The 21,883-nt window shown below is 41.5% G+C and overlaps 1 protein-coding gene across 1 annotated transcript in view; it reads right to left on the bottom strand.

Annotated features, from left to right (window-relative positions):
- The window catches only part of ZRANB3 (zinc finger RANBP2-type containing 3), a 243,488-nt gene that overhangs the window by 130,069 nt on the left and 91,536 nt on the right, over positions 1-21,883 (bottom strand). The window contains exon 3 of the mRNA XM_036320667.1: positions 7,109-7,127. Within this exon, the coding sequence (XP_036176560.1) occupies positions 7,109-7,127 (19 nt within the window). The remainder of the gene's footprint in view (positions 1-7,108; positions 7,128-21,883) is intronic.

Raw genomic sequence — 21,883 nt, 5'->3', positions numbered from 1 at the left:
TAATACCAGTGAAAGAAGCCATTTGTTTTCAAAGCCAGGAGGAAACATCACAGCAGACAGCTAAATTACACAATTCTCCAAGTGGGTATTCAAGCATCTAAAAAAAGGAAGTTCAATAACAGAGATGCAAAATTGCTCTCCTAAGGCTTTTAGAGACTTGATGAGTCAAATAGTCATCATATCAAACTATATTTTTTAATTTGAAAATCAAAAAGTGGTTGACCTCCAAATTATAAACTGCATTTCCTTCTCTGACTTCACCACAATTTTGTGATAAAAGCAAGAGAAAGAGAACAGAATTAGGAAACAGAATGAAGGTCAAACCAGAGTTCATATAATTTACATACATACAAGTTCTTTCTACTTCAATACTTTTAATTTACTAACTAACTTTTATCCATACTAGCTCAGTAAAGATTTCATAAAAATGGCATTTTAACTCTACCACTACCAAGGACATCAGTGATTGTGGGTGGGGATCTTAGACTTGTACATAATACTGTTTATTTCTGTAGCCTGTTTTTGTATTCATTTGTAAAGTTGAGGATTTTGTTCTTTATTAACAGGATTTCATATAATAAGCCGCATAAAGTCGAATAGGTGTAAAAGAATGAATCTTTAAAATGCTGGTGAAAAGAGAGAAGTAATTATGATGGACACAAACGTGGACAATTGTTTTTTAAGTATTGAGGAAATATTAAATGGTTCTTTTAAGTTAATTAAATTAAAAAATAAGAAAGGCTTTGAAAGGAAGATCACAAATCACTCAACATGGGACAAGTACTATGTGATTGTAAATAATAGAAACTGAGGAAAAGCAATAATAAAAAAAACTCTTGCTAGCTAAGGGTTCATCGTGAACTCTCCATAATCCTTAGTCTAATGTTAACTGAGGAGAAGATACAAGTTTGTTGGAAAATAGAAGAGTTAAGGTACTGATTAAGTGTTTATTTCAATCCATGAAAGATTCCATAGCTTTAAGGCCTATTCACACCTCTAAGACAGGAGTGGGGAACCTTTTTTTATTTTTTATTTTTGCCAAGGGCCAGATGGATAGCTATAACATCATTTGAGGGCCAAAGAAAATTATCAACTTAAAAATTAGCCTGCTATATTTGGTCAAACATTTAACTCACCCCTACTAATGCCTTGGCAGGGCCAGACCAAATGATTTCTCAGGCCCTATACAGCCCACGGACCAGTTGTTCCCTACCCCTGCTCTAAGATATCAAAATGAAGAACAAAGTAGCAATGACATGCCATAGCTGCTGACTTTCCCCAAAAGTTGTTTGTGGAGACTATTAAGATGGCGTTACCTTTTATAATATATTTTCTGTAAATATAAACCTGTTCTGTTACAGAAATTATTAATATACACATCCATAAATTACCACAAATATATTTTTACAGATGTTATATAGAATGGTTATGCCTAATATTGAGATTTTGGGTGATGATTTTATATTCCTATTGGATGCAAACATGTTCAGGGAGTAAAACATATACCTCTTTCAGTTATTTTAGGTTCTCAAATTTATTATTTTATTAAGAGCCTTTTGGAATTCATCCTGTTCCAAAATGGAAATTTCTGTCATTTCCCAAATGTCTGTTCTATATCTTCAATTGTATTGTCAAAGTCCTTCAAGGGCAATGACTATGTTTCTACCTATAACATCTAGTCTCAATGAATGTCTATAGAATAACAAATTCAAACTAAAAATTTAGGTAAATATCAGCATGACCCAAGAAACCCTTTCACATCTTAATTTTTTTTTTCCCCCCTCTAAAGAAGAGACTACAAAGACAACTATTGGTGAATCTATATGTAACCAAAACCAAAAGACAGTTAATTGACAGAATCTTTTATGGTTCCACCTATATTTTTTAAAATTCAGTAGTCATTTTCTCTTTTTTTATTGTTTTAAGTGTATATGTTCTGCTAACATATGCTTTAAAGGTATGAAAGGAGCAGCACATTTCTCAAACTGATGGTAAAATTAGAACTTTATTGATTTACTAAAAGTGTCCTGGTGCACAGATCTGTGCACACTGAAAGGAAATTAATTAGAAGAAATATTTTAATATCGCTATTCGCATCTTGCTAATGAAAAGAAAATACGATTCTACCAAATCTCCTATCTACCTACTCCAGGACTTCTGTGAGGATCAAATGAGATGAGGCATGGGAAATCGCTTCACAAACATTTGGTTAAACTGTAAAATGTTTGCACCTGGCTATAAAGCAAGTTGAGTTCCTGGGCTGAAGAAACTCCAAGGAGGCTAGTCCTTGGGAGAGAGGAAGGGAGAGAGGAAGCCAGGTGTTGCTATGTGAAGTCATTACCTACTGAAGTCATTATCTGGCACCCACAGCCACTGTTTCAAGGCTGGGCTGGGCTGTGGGCCGCATTTTGCGCCATAGGGTCTTGGCAGCATTGGCTGCGATCTGGTGGGCTGTCACTCTGGGGTGGTCGTGGGGCCTGTGTCACACTGGGGGAAGCTGAGTGTTGGTTTGTTGGCACCAGGTCCGTGGTGCCGTTTATTTATAGAGGGCCAGTGCACATCATGGCAGCTCCTGCATTGAGCGTCTTCCCCCTGGTGGTCAGTGTGCATCATAGCTACCAGTCAGGCGATAGACACTTAGCCTTATCTACACTAATAAAAGAAAAAGATGCAAATTGACCATACCCCCAAACGCTTCCCATTGGTTAATCAGCAAGATATGCAAATTAACTGCCAACCAAGATGGCAGCCGGCAGCCAGGCAGCTGAAGCGAACAGGAGGCTTGCTTGCTCCAGTGACGGAGGAAGCCAACGTTCCTGGCCTGCGGCAGCCCAGCTCTGAGCTCCGGATGCAACAATGTTTCAATTATAGAAGCTAAACAAAGCCCAGATAGCTGCTTTCAGCCGTCAGTGGGCTCAGAGCTTAGAGCGCCAGTGATGGCAACAGAGTTTCAATTATAGAATCTAAACAAAGCCCAGATAACCTGCTTTCAACAGCCGAGGCCTCAAGCTGGAGCCGGCCTCAGAGCTAAAGCCGACTCTCAGCTCCAGTGACAGCCACAGAAGGTAAATAAATCCCAGAATAAAAAAGAAAAAAAAGAAAAAAAAGGAGAGGTTGGGACCTTCAGTCACCCACCAGCCTGAAAACGGCCCTCAGCCCCTCACCCAGACTGGCCAGGCACCCCAGTGGGGACCCCTACCCTAAAGGGGGTGCGGGCAGCCTAAAAACAGCCCTCAGCCCCTCACCCAGACTGGCCAGGCACCCCAGTGGGGACCGCCCCCCGAAGCCTCAGCAGCCGGTCTTGCGGCCTGGGAACTGCCCATCAGCGGTCCAAGCTGCAAGACAAGGCTCGTCCCCAGAAGCCTCAGCAGCTGGTCTTGCCTTGTGGCCTGGGAACTGCCCATCAGCGGGTCAGCACTGCAAGGCAAGGCCCGCTCCCAGCAGCCGGTCTTGCCTTGCGCCCTGGGAACCACAAATCAGCGGGTCCGGGCTGCAAGGCAAGGCCCTCCCCCAGCAGTGGGTCTTGCCTTGGGGCCCGGGAACCGCCCATCAGCGGATCCTGGCTGCAAGGCAAGGCCCGACCCGAGAAGCCCCAGCTACTTTAAAAATAGAAGGATCTCCTTTTGAACCAATCTGTTTAGATTCAGGATTAGTAAAACAGTATGGAACTAATGAAATACAGTGATAGGAATTAGGAAGTGTGACACTGATGGTTCTGGGCATGTGAAGAGTGAGGGACAGAAGGGTACACACGGTCTTCCCTTCAGTTCTGCTGGAGAGATGAGCTCTGAGGGCCGGAGCTGCTCCATGCCCAGAGGAGGCGGGTGTGGTCAGTGGCTCTGTTTCAGAACTTCCTGCCAACAGAGACCTTACCCGACCCACAGGAACCTTTTTACTCCAGAAAACAGAAACAGCCAGTTCCCAATGGGCATGGGAAAACCAGCGTACCCTCCTGTGCACAGTGTCCTGATGGAGTGATGGGGGAGGTGGGCGAGGGGAGCAGTGCAGAGTTGTTAGGCAGCTGGAGTGGGAGTGGAAATGCCATGAAATGTCCACAGTCCTGGCTGTGCCCACGGCCTGGGCGGTTCCTCCAGGCACTGGCTGAAGGATTAGGGCTGATTCTCTCAGGAAGGGAATATTCCATGGGTGAAAGATTTACAGGCTCAGGGTGGGCCGTGTGTTAGTTGGGGCAAATCCCTCAGCATTCCTGCTGCCAAGCCCTCAAAGGAATGAGGCAGAGGCACCCCTCATCCCCAAGACCCCTTCGTGGACATTTTAGCATCTACGTGATTTTTAATCCCTTCAGGGAGACTTTCTATCCTGCAGTCCCATCCCACCCCACTGTTGCCATTTGTCTGCCAGCTGGGTCGAGCATCAAGGGGAAAGGGGGTTAATACTCACTGAAAGACTACTGATCCTACCGGGAAACCAACCTATTTACTGTACTGTTGTAAATATCATACCCTTTATATCCGGTATACTGGCTTCTTTTAAATAAATTGAAATGTCTTAGAAAAAAAGAAGAAAAAAAGGCAAGGCAGGGCAGGACCCAGAAGACCCAGAAGCCACCTGATATGGTAGTAACTCTATCAGTAAACACTCTGAAAGTCAGTGGCATAAATGCACCAATTAAAGGACAGATTATGAGGGTGAATCAAAAACAAAACCCACTTTAAATATAAAGACACATACAGATTAAAAGTAAATGAATTAAGCTGCAGCCTGTTTTGCTCAGTGGATAGAGCATTAGCCCGTGGACTAAAGGGTCCCAGGTTCGATTCCAGTCAAGGGCATGTACCTCAGTTGCTGGCTTGATCCCCAGTCCCTATCAGAGCATGTGCAGGAGGCAACCAATCAATGTGTCTCTCCCTTTCCCTTCACTCTCTCTAAAATTCAATGGAAAAATATCCTTGGGTGAAGATTAACAAAAACAAAGTAAATGGATTAAGTAACATTAAAGAGATTATAAGAAAAATATATTCCAAATTCTGTTAGTTGTATAATGGTTATGTTTAAATTATTAACACCTAAGAAATTGGGTGAAGGGTACATATAATATGCTGTAATATTTTATAGTTTTTTTAAATGTATGAGATTATTTCAAATTAAAATATTAAAAAATTTAAAAATTAATAAAATATTAATTGAAATGTATCTGCATTACATGAAAAATCTCCTAATTGCTTCTAGCATAATTTGCTAAATTGCGCTAAAATTTACAAGGGTTCAATTAGAAAATATCTTAATTCTAAATGATATAATAGAAAATACATAATAGTGCAGTTATAAGCACTTATCTGAAAATACAAATTTAAAGAAGTGAATTTAAAGAAGGGATTAACCAAAGAAAATATATGCACAACCCATGGACACAGACAACAGTATGGTGATGGCCCGAGAGAAGTGGGGGGCAAGAGCTGGATAGAGGGGGCAAAAGGGGGGAAATAGGGACATCCTATATAATAATAATAAAAGGCTAATATGCACATTGACTGAACGACAGAATGACCGGTTGCTATGATGTGCACTGGCCACCAGGGGGCAGATGCTCAATGCAGGAGCTGCCCCCTGGTGGTCAGTGCACTTCCATATGGGGAGTGCCACTCAGCCAGAAGCTGGCTCATGGCTGGCCAGCGCAGTGGTGGTGCCAGGAGCCTCTCCCACCTCCGTGGCAGCACTAAAAATGTCCAACTAACGGTTTAGACCTGATCCCTTGGGGGCCTAAGCCTTTAGTTGGACATCCCCAAGGGCTCCCTGGCTGCTAGAAGGACGTCTGACTGCAAGGTTAGGCCTGATACCCTAGGAAGTGGGCCTAAGTCGACAGGTGGACATCCCCCAAGGGGTCCTGGACTGTGAATGGGCGCAGGCTGGGCTGAGGGACCTCCCCACCCCCCGAGTGCACACATTTTTGTGTACTGGGCCTCTAGTATATATATATTAGAGGCCCGATGCACAAAAATGTGTGCACTGTGAGGGGCGGTCCCTCAGCCCAATGTGTGCCCTCTCACAGTCTGGGACCCCTTGGGAGATAACCACCTCGGGTTACAGACGGCAGGCCTAATCCCGCGGGGCGGGCAGCGTCTGGTGCTGCCTGCCCTGCCTCCCCGGGTTGCAGATGGCAGGCCTGGATCCCACACTGCCTGTCCCGCTGCCCCAGGTCGCACATGGGAGGCTCGGATAGTGGCGGAGTGGGCGGGGGCTCGCGCTGTCCTGCCCTGCCTGCAGTATGCAAATTTAATGGCCATCTTTGTTGGGTTAATTTGCATACTCTTCTGATTGGCTGATGGGCATAGTGAAGGTACGGTCAATTAGCATCTTTGTTTTTTATTAGTGTAGATAAATATTACTCTGAGAATGAAGGTAAAGAGTATCATTGTTTATATAACAAGAATTTTCATTTCAATGAGAAAACATGAGTATGAATATATACAAGTGCATGCCACTTAAATGTATCATTGTTTAGTGATAATAAATACTATTTTAACATTAAGTTTTAAATGAAACAATTAACCTTTAGAGAAAAATCTTCCAAGTTTAGCTTCTAGCAAGCAGTATTATGACAAGTAGAAGATAGTTGTTTCATCTGGGACTGCATTTCAAAACACATTCAAGCTTCTTTGGCTAACCATATAGAATTTTGGATCACTAATATTGATAACATGTTCCGAGTGTACACCTTGCATACACTTGCACACACACACATTTATTCTCATTCTTTTTTAAAAATCCTCACCCAAGGATATGCTTATTAATTTTACAGCGAGGGGAAAAAGAGGAGGGGGGAGAGAGAGAGAGAAACATCAGTGTGAGAGAGAACGCTGATGAGCTGTACATGCCCCAACTGGGAATGGACCTGCAACCTAGGTATGTGCCCTAACCCCAGAGCATAACCTGCAACCTTATATGTACGAGGCTCCAACCAAGTTACACCGGCCATTGTTATTCTCCTGGCTGCACCCCTCCCCACGTTTCTCTGTCTCCCCCTCTCCTTTTCTCCATCTATAGAAATATAGTCATATGGAGAGACAGAGAGTATATGGTAAATAGTAGACACTAAAAATTGTTTGTGAAATTTAATAAAAGACATAAAAGTCATGGAAACACTTACTTCATCAGCCACCATGCACCTGGAAAAAAGAAAAACAAAACGAAATTAATTTCTTAATTATCAAAGTCAACCATTTAAAAGTTCTGATTAAGTAGCTTGCCACAAAATAGTTTACGGATGATAAAGTACTACGCCGGAGACAGGTGTCTGTATGTGTGCCTGAGAACAGGGGCCAGTGCTGACTTGATGAGACTCTCTGTTTGTCAACGGCATATGACTATGTGGGCTTGTCACAGCCTCAGCTGCACTGTTCGCCACTGCCCACCATGGAGACAGCTACAGTGACCCTTCAGAAATGTGAGCAAAATGGCAAGTGACTGTACCAATGAGTTCTGTCCTCCTTACCATCAAACCTTAAAATGGTCTTCCCTACAGATAAGAATACTGTATTAAAGTACAAGAAAATAAATGTCAAGAAAAAGTTCCTACTTCAAGAAAATAAATGTCAAGAAAAAGTTCCTACTTCTATTAGTTTCTTCCTTTTTCACCAATGGTCTTGACATTATATAATTTTATAAGGTTTATTTTAACATAAAACACAAATTAAAAATTTGATAATAAATATATTATCAAGGAATAAGTTACAGGTAAAATGGAATTTTGTTCTTAAAAAGAAAAAAACATGTCAGGTTACCTAATAAGTATTTTTATGGGAAAATAAGATAAAAATATTTTAACTGAAATTTAAAGCATATGCAAGAATATAAAGTTTATTACATTTTTTACACAGAAGACTAAAAGTAGAAATGAAAAGAGCAATACTTTGAGATTCATGATTATTTCTGAAAAATTCATGTGTTTGCCTCCTTTTTTCATTTTAAAACCCAACTCAAATTTGGTGAAGATGCCATTTATTTTAAGTGTATATTATTTGTTGAGCGTCTACTATTTACCCAGCACTGTTCTAAGTGCTAAAGATGTAGCAGTGAATTAAAGTCATTCCCTCATAGAGGTTGCCTGGAAGGAGATAATACACAACCATATGGTTCCAGTGGTGACGGTTCTATTAAAAACACTAAAAGAAGGTAAGGCAGAATAAGGAATATAGGGGAAAATACATTTCATAGAGTGGTCAGGAACAGACTTTATGTTAGGCAAGTTGGACAGATTTGAGCAAGTCATACATTTAATGAGAAAGGGAATGATGAGAAAATGTGGAGGAAGGTTCTTCTCAACAAAGTGATCAGCAAGACCAAAGATCCTGAGATGAGATAGTTATAATATCAGTTAAAAGGATAAGGAAGCTAATGTGAGTGAAGTGCAGTGAGATGAAAACAGTAGTAATATTACTACTATTGATAATAATGTTGGAAGGCAGTTAGGCTCCTGACGCTGACGGACCTTATAAGCAATGACATAGAGTTTGGATTTTCTTTGAATCCTTTGGAAAGAAGCAACATACTACCTTTTTAAAAAGACTGCTGTTGCTTATCTATATACTAGTACAGTGGGGCCTTGACTTATGAGTGTCCCGATTAATGAGTTTTTCGAGATACGAGCCGTCTCTTGGCCGATTTTTTGCTTTGAGTTGCGAGCTAAAATTTGGGTTACGAGCCAGCTTCAGATACCCCACCGCTAGTTGGTGCAGCGAACGTCACAGTGAACACAACATCAGCCCAGCATTTCAATTCATTGTAATGGTAAAAATTGATTTGACATATGAGTAATTTGAGTTACTAGCTCCATCATGGAACGAATTAAACTCATAAGTCAAGGCCTCACTGTATATAAAAGCCAAGCAACTGGAACAGTGGAACGACCAGAACAACTGGAACTATCAGTTACTATGAGGCATACTGCAGCGACCAATTGGCCTGATATGGGCCCCGACTGGCCCCCCCCAACCACCTGTGGTCCCTCCCCCTGGCCAACCCCACCTCCGATCGGCCCCCATCAGGGCGGGCCAGCCAGAACCCACCCATGCACGAATTCGTGCACTGGGCCTCTAGTAGAGAATAAACTGTATAAGGCAAGAGCAGAAGCATAGAGAGCGGTCAGGAGGCATCTGCAGTAGACCAGGAAAGAAACAATGTATGAATGAGTGGTAGAGGTGGAAGTGGTGAGAAGTGGTCAGTTTAGGTACTTTTAGAACAGCGGTTCTCAACCTGTGGGTCGTGACCCCTTTGGGGGTCAAACGACCCTTTCACAGGGGTCGCCTAAGACCATAGGAAAACACATATATAATTATTGTTTTTGTGATTAATCACTATGCTTTAATTATGTTCAATTTGTAACAATGAAACTGGGGGTCACCACAACATGAGGAACTGTATTAAAGGGTCGCGGCATTAGGAAAGTTGAGAACCACTGTTTTAGAAAGTACAGCCACTGGGGCTTGATGATCATTTGGGATGGGAATGTAAAAATAAGAGAGAAAAGTTAAGAATGAATGTGAAGGTATTGGCTCAAGCAATTAACTATGAAAATGGTGGTGATGCCATTCACTGAGACAGGAAAGGCTGGGAGAGAAGTAGGTCTGGGGACAACCACCAAAAAAGTTCAGTTTGGCCTTGGCCGGGTGGCTCAGTTAGTTGAGCATTGTTCTATACACCAAAAGGTTGTGGATTCGATTCCTGGTCAGGGCACATACCCAGGTTGCAGGTTTGATCCCAAGTCGGGGTATGTGTGGGCAGCAACCGATCGATGTTTCTCTCTCTTTCCCTCATCTCTCTAAAATCAAGGATTAATTGGTGAGGATTAGTGGGAGAGGATATATACTAGTATAAAGTTTTGTTTGGACATTAACCTTTGTGGTATTCATTAGATATCCAACTTGAACTATTAAGTAGGATATGTGAGTCAGGGGAATGGTAGGGACTAGAGATATAATAAATGAGGGTCATCAGAATATAAATGATAATTGGAATGAGTGAGGATACAGGATATTCTGAAACTTGACTGTGGCTTGTTCCCATCTATGTCCAACTCCATGGTCCTTAACTTTTTAAAATTAGGCCGCTGCTGAGACCTGCTGGATAGTGCTTGCGGTAGGGTAACATCAGAGTCAACTGGAACACAGCTAAATTGCCTGTGAGTGGCTAACCAACTGAAAAGCAGCATCGGCCCTGGGCAAAAGCTGAGGGCTGGAATAGACGAATCACTGGAACAGATGGGCTTTCAGGTACCTTGAGTCCCCCGTGACAATGACCTTCCATCTCTCTGAATGTGCTGGATTTTCCTAACGGAGACAGGTGGGTCTTCCTACTTCGGAAACTAGGCGAGTTGAAGCAGATTACAGAGCACTAGGCTTCCTTCCGGTATCTCTAGTGGGCTGCCTCTCCTTAAACCAGGGGTGGGCAAACTTTTTGACTCGAGGGCCACAATGGGTTCTTAAACTGGACCGGAGGGCCGGAACAAAAGCATGGATGGAGTGTTTGTGTGAACTAATATAAATTCAAAGTAAACATCATTACATAAAAGGGTACGGTCTTTTTTTTTAATAGTTTTATTCATTTCAAACGGGCCGGATCCGGCCCGCGGGCCGTAGTTTGCCCACGGCTGCCTTAAACTGTAGGCACTATTCCTTTACCAACCATTGGGATTCCTGCTGTTAAGGATGGTTCAGCAACCAGACCTGATTTCCAATGAGCCACCATAGAAAAATAACTGCCCATGAGAGAGGCACCAACATTTGTAACAGCAAAATAAGAGTGAATTATCATAACAAGAAGTGCTAGAAAAGAAAAACATGTGCACGAAAACTGTTTGAGCACTTACGGAAATTCTGATGCAACACACACACACACACACACACACACACACATCCTAAAACTCGCAGCCATGATTGTCAAACTAAAAGGAGTAGGTGAATTTTTTTAAAAGGATGATCATTACTGACACCTAATAAGCAGATTGGAAGATGAAGCACAAGGATTCTCTCTCAAAGCACAGGGCAGAAGGGCTGGAGCAGGACAGCACAAGATTTCATCACACTATCAGAATGGCACACAATTTAAAACTTATGAATTGTTTACTTCTGGAATTTTCTATTTAATATTTTTGAACTGCAGTTGACTGTCAGTAACTGAAACCATGGAAAGCAAAGCCTCAAATAAGGGGTGGGGACTAATGTATTTACAAAAATAAATGACAGGCTGGGCTTGGCCCATGGAGAGTAATCTGCAGACTCCTGTTTTAAGGGTGTCAGAATTCTCTTTAAATGCTGAGTTTTCATTTAGATTATAATCCCCCAAAATAGGAATATTCTGGATTATCTGAATAACTACTTTAAAATTAGGTGTGTGTATATTTGGTACTCTCTTTTGCATTTAGGATTTTATGAGGCATATGTTCTCCCCGCACCAGATACTTCTTACTGTGAAATACTGAAGGATAAATATTTTTACAATAGTTATAAGAGAGAACTGTATAAAGATCTCAAGGGAGCTGATTTTTTTTTAGCTCCAAACGTTAAACTTCATTACCAGTAACCATGATAGTCAATATGAAATGAAGAATTTTTTAACCATTGTTATAGACCTGTTAGATACAGTTTAGCAACGCCTCACGGATGAATTGGTCTTTATGTGATAGAGGTAGCTACTGTGTTTCTAAATCACTCCTTAAAATTGGCCTTGCAATGTGCGCAGAGCCTGATGTTGCTTTCCTCAAATCTTTTCTTCCCTTTTCCCTCAATAATACAACCCTGATGGGATCTATTTTCCAAGTTCCATTTCAGCCAGGTGTGGACGTGACACAGCGTGTGGCCAATGAGACAGCAGAGGTCACTGGGTGGTGACTGAAAAAAACTTGTTAAAAATAGAGTCAACTCAGTTGGCAAGTGCCCTTTTGTCCTCTTCCTCTCTTCCTGCATAAAACAATGCTGCCAAACCTGGAACTGGAGCAGCTACCTTTGACCTACCAGAAAGGAGAGGACACCGGGGTTGCAGAGGTGTGGCTCGGACATCGTGGACTACGGGGGAACGAGGGCAGAATAGTCCTATCTATTTTAGCCATTACTATTTGATTTTTCATCCTGTGTAGCTGGACTCAATTCCTTATCATTAAAAGGTTATACAGGATAAATGATAAGTAGACATGAGGCTATTTCTTTTCACCGTAAAACCCAACAGCATCAATTTCGTTTCCACAAAATAACACCATCCATCATATTAAATTAATATTGTTAAATTGAATTGTCTTCATTTTTTGGTTTACTCTTAAGTTTATAAATGTGTTTTCACCTAAAAAAATATTTTCTAAAATCAATATGTAGAAGGGAGTTGTACCTAGTTTGGGGTTTGTATTTAATATAAAACATTTTAAATAAACAATAGGGGTTTAAGGGAATTTCTTCCTTTGAAATGAGTGTCATGATTACTCGGGTACAGGGACCTGCTTGAAGGTGAGGAGGAGGCATTTTGAATCCAGGCAATTGTTTAATGTTCACCAGGTCTTTATCCCTGTAACCTTCATTGCACATTTGGGTACAAGTAACTACTTTCCTCTTCTGCCTTACAGCATTTGCCCTGAAAGGACTTCTACCATAACATCAGTAACATTTAGGACACTTACTTGTTTATATGTTTGTCTCTTGCTCAGACTAAGGGTCTAGAACTATGCCTAGTGCTCAAAGCTATATTTTGTGACTGACTAAATGAATGTGCACCTGACAGTTGTTGAAATTAAAAAAACAATTTGATACATGTACATACATGGCCGGATTCACCTCCACATCTCCACAAGATGGAGTAAGGTATAAGAGGCTCTCAGTTTGTAATAAAACTATTTAACTTATTTCTCCATCTTCCTATCAATATTTAAGTCTCAGTGATGCACATGTCGTTATTCAGAAAGCAAATTTAATACTGGTAGTAATTTTTACTAATTATAAAATCACTTTAGACTAGACCAAGCAGACCTGATTTACTTCTTAGTTGCTTTTCATATAAACTATATTTTTGTTCGTAACTCCAAAATATTATAATGAATGTTACTGTCTAATTAAGCCCTAAAAATTCTCTACTAATTGCTGCAGGAATAATCAATGTTTTTGACCTGCAGCTTTATAAACAAGAATAAATAATTACATAAAAGCTAATGTGATATAATGGTCCAATAGGAATTATTATACATCCTGAAAACAATAATTCCCTCAAAACAGCTGAAACAGACCTTTTTTTAAAAGCTATTTAGGAGGATACAGAGAATATTTTCTATTTTTCTCTTTATTAGTAAAAGTTATAGGGTAATTTTGTGTTACTGCAGTCGGTCAGACTAATGAAACATAATATTTTCAAGATATAATCTAGCAATTAGAGACTAGTTTAATTTTTTTTAAAGCTCATGAATAGAAAAACCAATTCTTTTAAGAACTTCATCTGGATTTTGGCATACACAGGATTTGCTTATAAAACCCGCATCTCTTACATACTCTGAGATTATCATGGACTTTTATGTCCTTCCAGTATGTGACTGGTATTTCATAATGGGTAAAAGAACTAAAACAAAACACTAAATGTTGTTGTAACTTGTTTTCCAAAGTCATAATATATGCAGCAAATGTGGGTTGCTTTACCAAAGTCTTTCTCCTTTTATTTCTCTATTACAGACTCTGGAATTTTCTAGGTATATCTTCCATGTGCTTCTGAACATTGCTGGGTAAGAATATGTTGTCCAGAACTACTTACGATGACACAGTAGAAAGAAGACATGAGGAGGCTACTGAATGAGGAGCCACTTTGGAACCATCTACTCCTGGATTCTTGTTACATAGTATATGATATATTAATTCTCTTTAGTAATTAAGCCATTTTGAGTTGAATTTCTATTCCTGCAGTGCATCCTAATGGAAACAGTGTTTATAAAACCAGTTTTTAATGTCAATCCCATTTCCTTTCGTTTGTAACTGCTAAATTTACTCTCCTCTGTAACTCCCCCACATCCACTGCCAGTATTTACTTAATGACAGTGAACACAGCTATTTGGATTTTATTGAATAGAATGTAACTTCAGCATCATAACAACAATAAAGTTTTTATGGTATTTTGCATTTATAATGTGCTCTCTTACCTCATCTGATCACAGCTCAGCTTCCTTGGCATAGCTTAGTCAATTCATAAATCAGATGAGACTAAGAAGCTGGATATAGAGGCCTAAGATATTGTCAATTATATGCTTGCAAATAAGAGCAGCACGTTAAGCTTTTAGAGAATGCAGCAGGCTGAATTGATAAGCAACCAAAATGAGTAGTGTTGTTTTGTAGATTTTATTTTAACATAAATTTCTGACCCAAGGGTAAGAATCACATACTTAAGTCAATTGTTTAATTAACCCCTTTAGAAATTTTTTTAAAAATCTAGGTCTTAATTAGCTTTAGTTTCAAATTTCAACATACAAGTACATCATAATAACTTCAGGATATCCAGAAAAAAACAATGTCCAAAAAGAGGTTTTAAATGTGGAGCTGGAGCATATGCTAAAAGCTTTAGGTACAGCTTTAGGTCTTGTATGTGAATGGTACTTAAAATTATGAGAATGGACAAGAGCTTTAGAAATTTAGGTGGAGCCCTAGCCAGTGTGTCTAAGTGGCTATAGCTTCGACCTGCGTGTGCCCTGAAGGGTCTCAGGTTCAATTCCTGGTCAAGGGCAGGTACATAGGTTGCAGGTTCAATCCGGCCACATGCAGGAGGCAACCATTTGATGTATCAATGTTTCTCTCTCCCTCCCTCCCTCCCTCCCTCCCTCCCTCCCTCCCTCCCTCCCTCCCTCCCTCCCTCCCTTCTACTCTCTCTTAGAAAAAAAAAATATCTTTGGGTGAGGATTAACAACAACAACATCAAAGGTCTTAAAAAAGAAATTTAGCAAAAGGAAGATAAAGAATCCAATAAAAAAATGGGCAACGGACCTAGATAGACACTTTTCGAAAGAGGACATACAGAAGGCCGAAAGACATATGAAAACCTGCTCAAAGTCACTAATTATACGAGAGATGCAAATCAAAACGACAATGCGGTATCATCTCACACCTGTCAGACTGGCTATCATCAACAAATCAACAAACAACAAGTGTTGGAGAGGATGTGGAGAAAAAGGAACTCTTCTGCACTGCTGGTGGGAATGCAGACTGGTGCAGCCACTGTGGAGAACAGTATGGAGCTACCTCAAAAAACTAAAAATGGAACTCCCATTTGACCCTGTGATCCCACTTCTAGGAATATATCCCAAGAAACCAGAAACGCCAGTCAGAAAGGATATATGCACCCCTATGTTCATAGCAGCACAATTCACCATAGCTAAGATTTGGAAACAGCCTAAGTGCCCATCAGCAGATGAATGGATTAGAAAACTGTGGTACATATACACAATGGAATACTATGCTGCAGTAAAAAAAAAAAAAGGAACTCTTGCCTTTTGCAACAGCATGGATGGAACTGGAGAGCATTATGCTAAGTGAAATAAGCCAGTCAGAGAAAGATAAATACCACATGATCTCACTCATTTGTGGATTATAGAGAACAACATAGACTGATGATAAGGGACAGACCCAAAGACTGAGAAACAGCGATCAGGCTATCAATCCCCAGAAGGAAAGTAGGGGAGGGCGGGGGTAAGGGGAAGAGATCAACCGAAGGACTTGTATACATGTATATAAGCCAAACCAATGGACATGGACAACAGGGGGATGGGAGCATGAGTGTGTGGGGCGGGGGGGGGGGGGGGGGGTAGGGGGAGGTTAGGGGTTAATGGGGGGGATGAGGACACATTTGTAATACCTTAACTAATAATAATAATAAAAAAATATCTTTGGGTGAGGATTAACAACAACAACATCAAAGGTCTTAAAAAAGAAATTTAGGTGGAATATGAAGAGAAAATGACTGAAGACAACATTGAAAAGGATGGGCAGAGGAGTATGCATTAGGAAAAGAGGCAGGGATAGAGCGAGGAGAATTGGAAGCTGCTGGGAGTCCAGGACGGCTTTTCCAGGAGGTGGCTGTTCTACCCCAGGCCCTACGCAGAAGCCAAGCTAGACAAGAGCTGAAGCTGAAGGCTTCCTGATTACATATACCTGTCATTTGTCAAAGCAATGAAAAACAAAGATTTTTTTTCTAATTTTCAACCTCAAATTTTTCCTTTTATTTTTCATGTTGTTTTGCATGTTATAATGCTGTAAGGTGCATTTTGGGGATTTTACACAAGATCATAAAAGGTATAAATCTTATGTTATTATTTGTAACATTTATAGTAGTAATTTGTACTTACAGAGAATATTTCTGGAAGGCTACACAAGAAATTGGTAATTCTGTTGCCTCCAGAACAGCCAATGTCTGGGACACACTTGAGGAACAGAGATTGGGAGACTTTTCACTTTTGTGCCTTCTGAATCATATACATCCGAATGTATCACCAATTCCAAAAATAAATAATATTAAAGATAAATAAATAAAGGCCATTTTATCATGTTGAATTTTTATAATTACAGGGGAAATATTTTAAGACATTGCTGTGGCTGGAAAATATAACTTAGTCCTCTGAAACCATGGTCCCTGTGGATTGGTCTGTAGGGGAGAGTGGGGTGGAGTTTATTAAAGTGACATTAAGTTAGCATAGCATACTAATGAGTGGTGTGGTATATAATATGATATGGTAAGTCATGAACCATTTAATATGTCAAATGGTTGATTAGTGATAATGGTCAGCTTACATATAAATATCCAAAAGGTATTATCCCTGTGATACTTAACCCTCCTCTGAGGCTGAAACATGCATGTAATAGGTTAAGCAAACACTGTTTTCAGGTACAAAATCCAGAATCCTGTGCTTATAATTCAAAGTGTTCGTATCATACATGGCACCTCATTAAATTATCAGTGTAATCAAAATATTCTCTTGGAGAATTTTGCTGTTTTCTTTTTACAGACATTATTTATTCAAAAGAGATATGGGTGTCAATTATAGAAAAGGTGGTCTAGTTAATATAAAGAAATTGAAAAGCTTCAGGTTAAATACAAATTGTTTAGTTCTGAGAATCCTGGATTTAAAATTTAGCTGGTGTGTAAAATGGTTCTCAGAAATGTATACTGCTATTCAGTTTTCTCTTTTTTATCTGTATGACAATTTGGGTTAAAAAAGCAAACACTGAGTGTGTGCATCCAAAGATATGGCTACGTACACACTGGAGTATATATGTCTTGATATTCTAAGTGGATGATTAATGTGAGGTGCCTCAAGGTTTTGGAAACAACTCAGAGAAATGAAAAGCTGCTTTTTGATGTCTGCAGCCATATGGATAAACTATAATTCAAGCAATTAATGAATTTGGAACAAATAACATCATTTATTTTTGTAACAATGGAAAATTGAACTGGTTGTCCAAGTCAGGTGAATTGCATAGTTGTTGAGACACCAAAACAGGTTTGGCAAATAAAATGGATGTTCTGTAATGAACGAAGTTTTCTTTTTAGCTGTAGGTTAAAGTCTCTATAATTTAGACTGCATTTGCCATTTCTCAGTAGGAGAAAAAGACTTTTTATTCTCATGGATAACTGTGATTATGGGTAGTCCTTCATCTACAAAGTAAACTTTAGTTTCATTCAAATGTGGTGTAAAATTTCTATGAAGTGAGAAATTGTATTAGCCATATTTTGCTTTACTATTATAGAAGCACATTAAGGTCCCCATTAGTCATCTTTCTTATTTTTTCTTTCTCATTGTTGACTCATGCCCACTATTCAGATTTCCAACATGTTCTATAGCTACTGCCCTATTTTTAATCTCTTTTTCTTCTTTGCTCCAAATTCCTTTCGGATTACTCTATATCTGTTGCTAAATTTTAAAAAATGATAACAGCCAACACAACAATAGCCATCTGGTGTGAATGAATCAATATTATACCTATTTCTTTTGTGAGATTCTGGTGTGTTGCAGAATTTTAGTAATTAGTGTATGTGTGCCATGAGATTAAAAAAATGTTAAAAATCACTGGTCTATAGGAAGAATTCAACAAGGATCCCCCGAGACAAGTGACACCAACCCACTCACTGCAAGTTACAATAAGATATTTTGAGTAAGACCAAATTCACATAACTTTGCGAATTGTTATACTTATGACAGTATATTATTATACTTATTCTATTTATTATTTGTTACTAATCTTTTATTGTGCTTAACTTATAAATTTAATATCACCATAGGTATGTATATATAGGAAAAAACATAGTGTATATAGGATTTGGTACTACCCATTGTTTCCAGCATCCACTTGGACATATCTCCCACAGATAAGGGGGAAACTACTTTAATGTTTTATTGGAACACAGTCCTGCTCCTTCACTTGCATATTGTTTAATGGCTGTTTTTGTGCAACAAGAATAGTGGTGTCATGACAGAAATGGTATAGCATGCAAAGTCTAAAATATTTACCATCTGAAAAAGTTTGCCAACCTCTGTCTTAGAATACATCCAAGAACCACCAGTTAAATGACAATGAGGTATACCTCACACCTGGCAGAATGGCTACCATCAACAAATCAACAAATGCCAAGTGCTGGCTAGAATGTGGAGAAAAGGGAACCTTCACACTGCTGGTAGAAATGCAGATTGGTGCAGCCACTATGGAAAACAGTATGGAATTTCCTCAAAAAATTAAAAATGGAACTGCCATTTGACCCAATGATCCAACTTCTAGGAATATATCCTAAGAAACCTGAAACACCAATCAGAAAGAATATATGCACCCCTATGTTCACAGCAGCTCAATTTACAATAGCTAAGATCTGGAAACAGCTCAAGTGCCCATCAGTAGATGCGTGGATTAAAAAGCTGTAGTATATTTACACCATGGAATACTATGCAGCTGTAAAAAAAAGAGGGATCTCTTACCCGTTGAGACAGCAGGATGGAACAGGAGAGCATTATGCTAAGTGAAATAAGTCAGTCAGAGAAAGATAAATATCACTTTATCTCACTCATTTGTGGAATATAATGAACATAAACTGATGAACAAAAACAGATCCAGAGACAGAGAAGCATTGATCAGATGCTCAAACCTCAGAGGGAAGGTAGGGGAGGGTGGGGGTAAGGGGAAGAGATCAATTGTATGCATGCATATAAGCCTAACCAATGGACATAGACAACAGGGGGTGAGGGCATGGGTGGGGGGCTGGGGGCAATGGGGGGATAAGGACACATATGCAATACCTTAATCAATAAAGAAAAAAATCAGAAGCTTAAAATAAATAAATAAATACATAAATAATAAATAGGCTATGTTCCCTGCCCCACCTGTATTCCTGTACAATGGGTGCCCGCTCTCAAGAGTGTTATTAAAAGTCTCATTTTCGCCATGCTTCTGTTTCCCAGTCTGTCATTTAAAATTTGGACAAGTGAGCCATTTCTGACACAACCAACCAAATATTTTAAAATTCCCCAACTAAAGGGAACAAGTTTCTATATTGAATTGGGCCAACCAGTAACTAGAACAAAGTATGAAAATAACCCAATAGATAATGTCCAAAACTGAAAAGAAAAAAGTTGTGTCATAAGCACATTATTTAGATACTAGAGGCCCGGTGCACAAAAATTTGTGCACTCGGGGGGGAAGGAGGGGGTCCCTCAGCCTGGCCTGTGCCCTCTTGCAGTCTGGGACCCCTCGGGAGATAACGACCTGCTGGCTTAGGCCTGCTCCCGGGTGGCAGAGGGCAGGCCTAATCCCTAGGTGCAGCCCCTGGTCGGGCTCAGAGCAGGGCTGATTGGGGAATTGGGGCGCTGCCCCCTGTCATGCACAGAGCAGGGCGGATCAGGAGGTTGCGATGCCACCCTCAGTCACGCTCAGGGTAGGGCCGATTGGAGGGTTGGGGCACCGCCCCCTGTCACACTCAAGGCAGGGTCGATGGGGAGGTTGCGGCGCCACTCCCTGTCACGCACAGAGCAGGGCCGATCAGGGGGTTGGCGAGCTCCCCCCTGTCACGCACAGAGCAGGGCCCATTAGGGGGTTGGGGAGCTCCCCCCTGTCACACACAGAGCAGGGCGGATCAGGGGGTTAGGGCGCCGCCCTCTATCACCCACAGAGCAGGGCCGATCAGGGGGTTGGGGCACCGCCAATGTCACACTCAGGGCAGGGCCGATGGGGAGGTTACGGCTCTACCCCATCACACACAGAGCAGGGCCCATGGGGTGGGGGAATTGGGGCGCCGCCCTCTATCACCCACAGAGCAGGGCCGATCAGGGGGTTGGGGTGGCGCCACTCTCACACTCAGGGCAGGGCCGATGGGGAGGTTATGGCTCTACCCCGTCACACACAGAGCAGGGCCTGTGGGGTGGGGGGGTTGGGGTGCCGCACCCTGTCACACACAGAGCCGCAGGGCGATCAGGAGGTTGGGGAGCTCCCCCCTATCAGGCACAGAGCAGGGCCAATCAGGGGGTTGGGGCGCCTTCCCCTGTCAGGAACAGAGCAGGGCCCATAGGGAGGTTGTGGCCTCGCCCCCTGTCACACACAGAGCCACAGGGCGATCAGGGGGTTTGGGCGCTGCCCCCTGTCATGCTGATTCCGGTGCCGGGAGACTCGCAGCTCCGCTGATCCTGGTGCTGGGAGGCATATTACCCTTTTACTATATAGAATAGAGGCCTGGTGCATGGGTGGGGGCTGGCTGGTTTTCCCTGAAGGGTGTTCCGGATCAGGGTGGGGTCCCCACTGGGGTGCCTGGCCAGTCTGGGTGAGGGGCTGAGGGCTGTTTTCAGGCTGGGACTGAAACTCCCAACTGCTCCTTTTTTTCTTTCTTTCCATTTTTTTTTTATTCTGAGCCAGCTTTAGCTCTGAGGCTCCAGCTCTTAGGCCTCTGCTCCTGAAAGCAGGTATCTGGTTGTTTAGGTTCTACAATCGAAACTCTGTATCAACTCCAGGTCTGAGATCCTGGCTAGCTGAAAGCTGGTTTCTGGGGTTTTGTTTAGCTTCTGTTTTTGTAACTACGTTTCAAACTGCCAGCTCAGAGGCCTGCAGTGGCAGGCGGGGAACGTTGGAGTCCTCGGTCACTGAAGCAAGCAAGCCTCATGTTAGTTTCAAGCTGCCTGGCTGCCGGCTGCCATCTTGGCTGACAGTTAATTTGCATATCTCGCTGATTAGCCAATGGGAAGGGTAGCGGTTGTATGCCAATTATCATGTTTCTCTTTTATTAGATAGGATAGGTGTGAAAGCTAAAGAGTTGAAAGTGATATCTCTGAGGAATTAGAAACTGTAGAGAAGAAGGTTGGGGGATACCAGGAGATGGCTATTTTTTATAGTAGCCTTAAGAGCCATTGACTCTAAACTATATAATAACTAGAGGCCTGGTGCACAAATATTTGTGTGCTCAGGGGTTCCTCAGTTCGGCCTGTGCCCTCTCACAGTCGAGCACAACTCAGGGGATAACCACCTGCCAGCTTAGGCCCTGCCAGGGGACCAGGCATAAGCTGGCAGTCAGACATCCCTCTGGCAGCCCAGGAGCCCTCAGGGGATGTCCAACCGTGGCTTAGGCCTGCTCCCCAAGCCATAGTCAGATATCCTTAGTGCTGCCGAGGAGGTGGGAGAGGCTCCCGCCACTGCCACTGTGCTCGCATCCGTCAGCCTGGCTTATGGCTGAGAGGAGCTCCCCCTGTGGGAGGGCACTGACCACCAGGGGGCAGCTCCTGCGTTGAGCATCTGCCCCCTGGTGGTCAGTGCATGTCATAATGACCAGTTGTTCTGCCATTAGGGTCAATTTGCATTTTACCCTTTTATTATATAGGATACTTTGATAAAATAAAAAGTAAAATTAAAAATAAAAGAAAGGCCGAAACCGGTTTGGCTCAGTGGATAGA

This window comes from Myotis myotis, unplaced genomic scaffold, assembly GCF_014108235.1.
Source record: "Myotis myotis isolate mMyoMyo1 unplaced genomic scaffold, mMyoMyo1.p scaffold_m19_p_8, whole genome shotgun sequence".
NCBI lineage: Eukaryota > Metazoa > Chordata > Mammalia > Chiroptera > Vespertilionidae > Myotis > Myotis myotis.
Note: the sequence above shows the minus strand (reverse complement) of the source record. Positions and strands in the feature narration are given on the sequence as shown.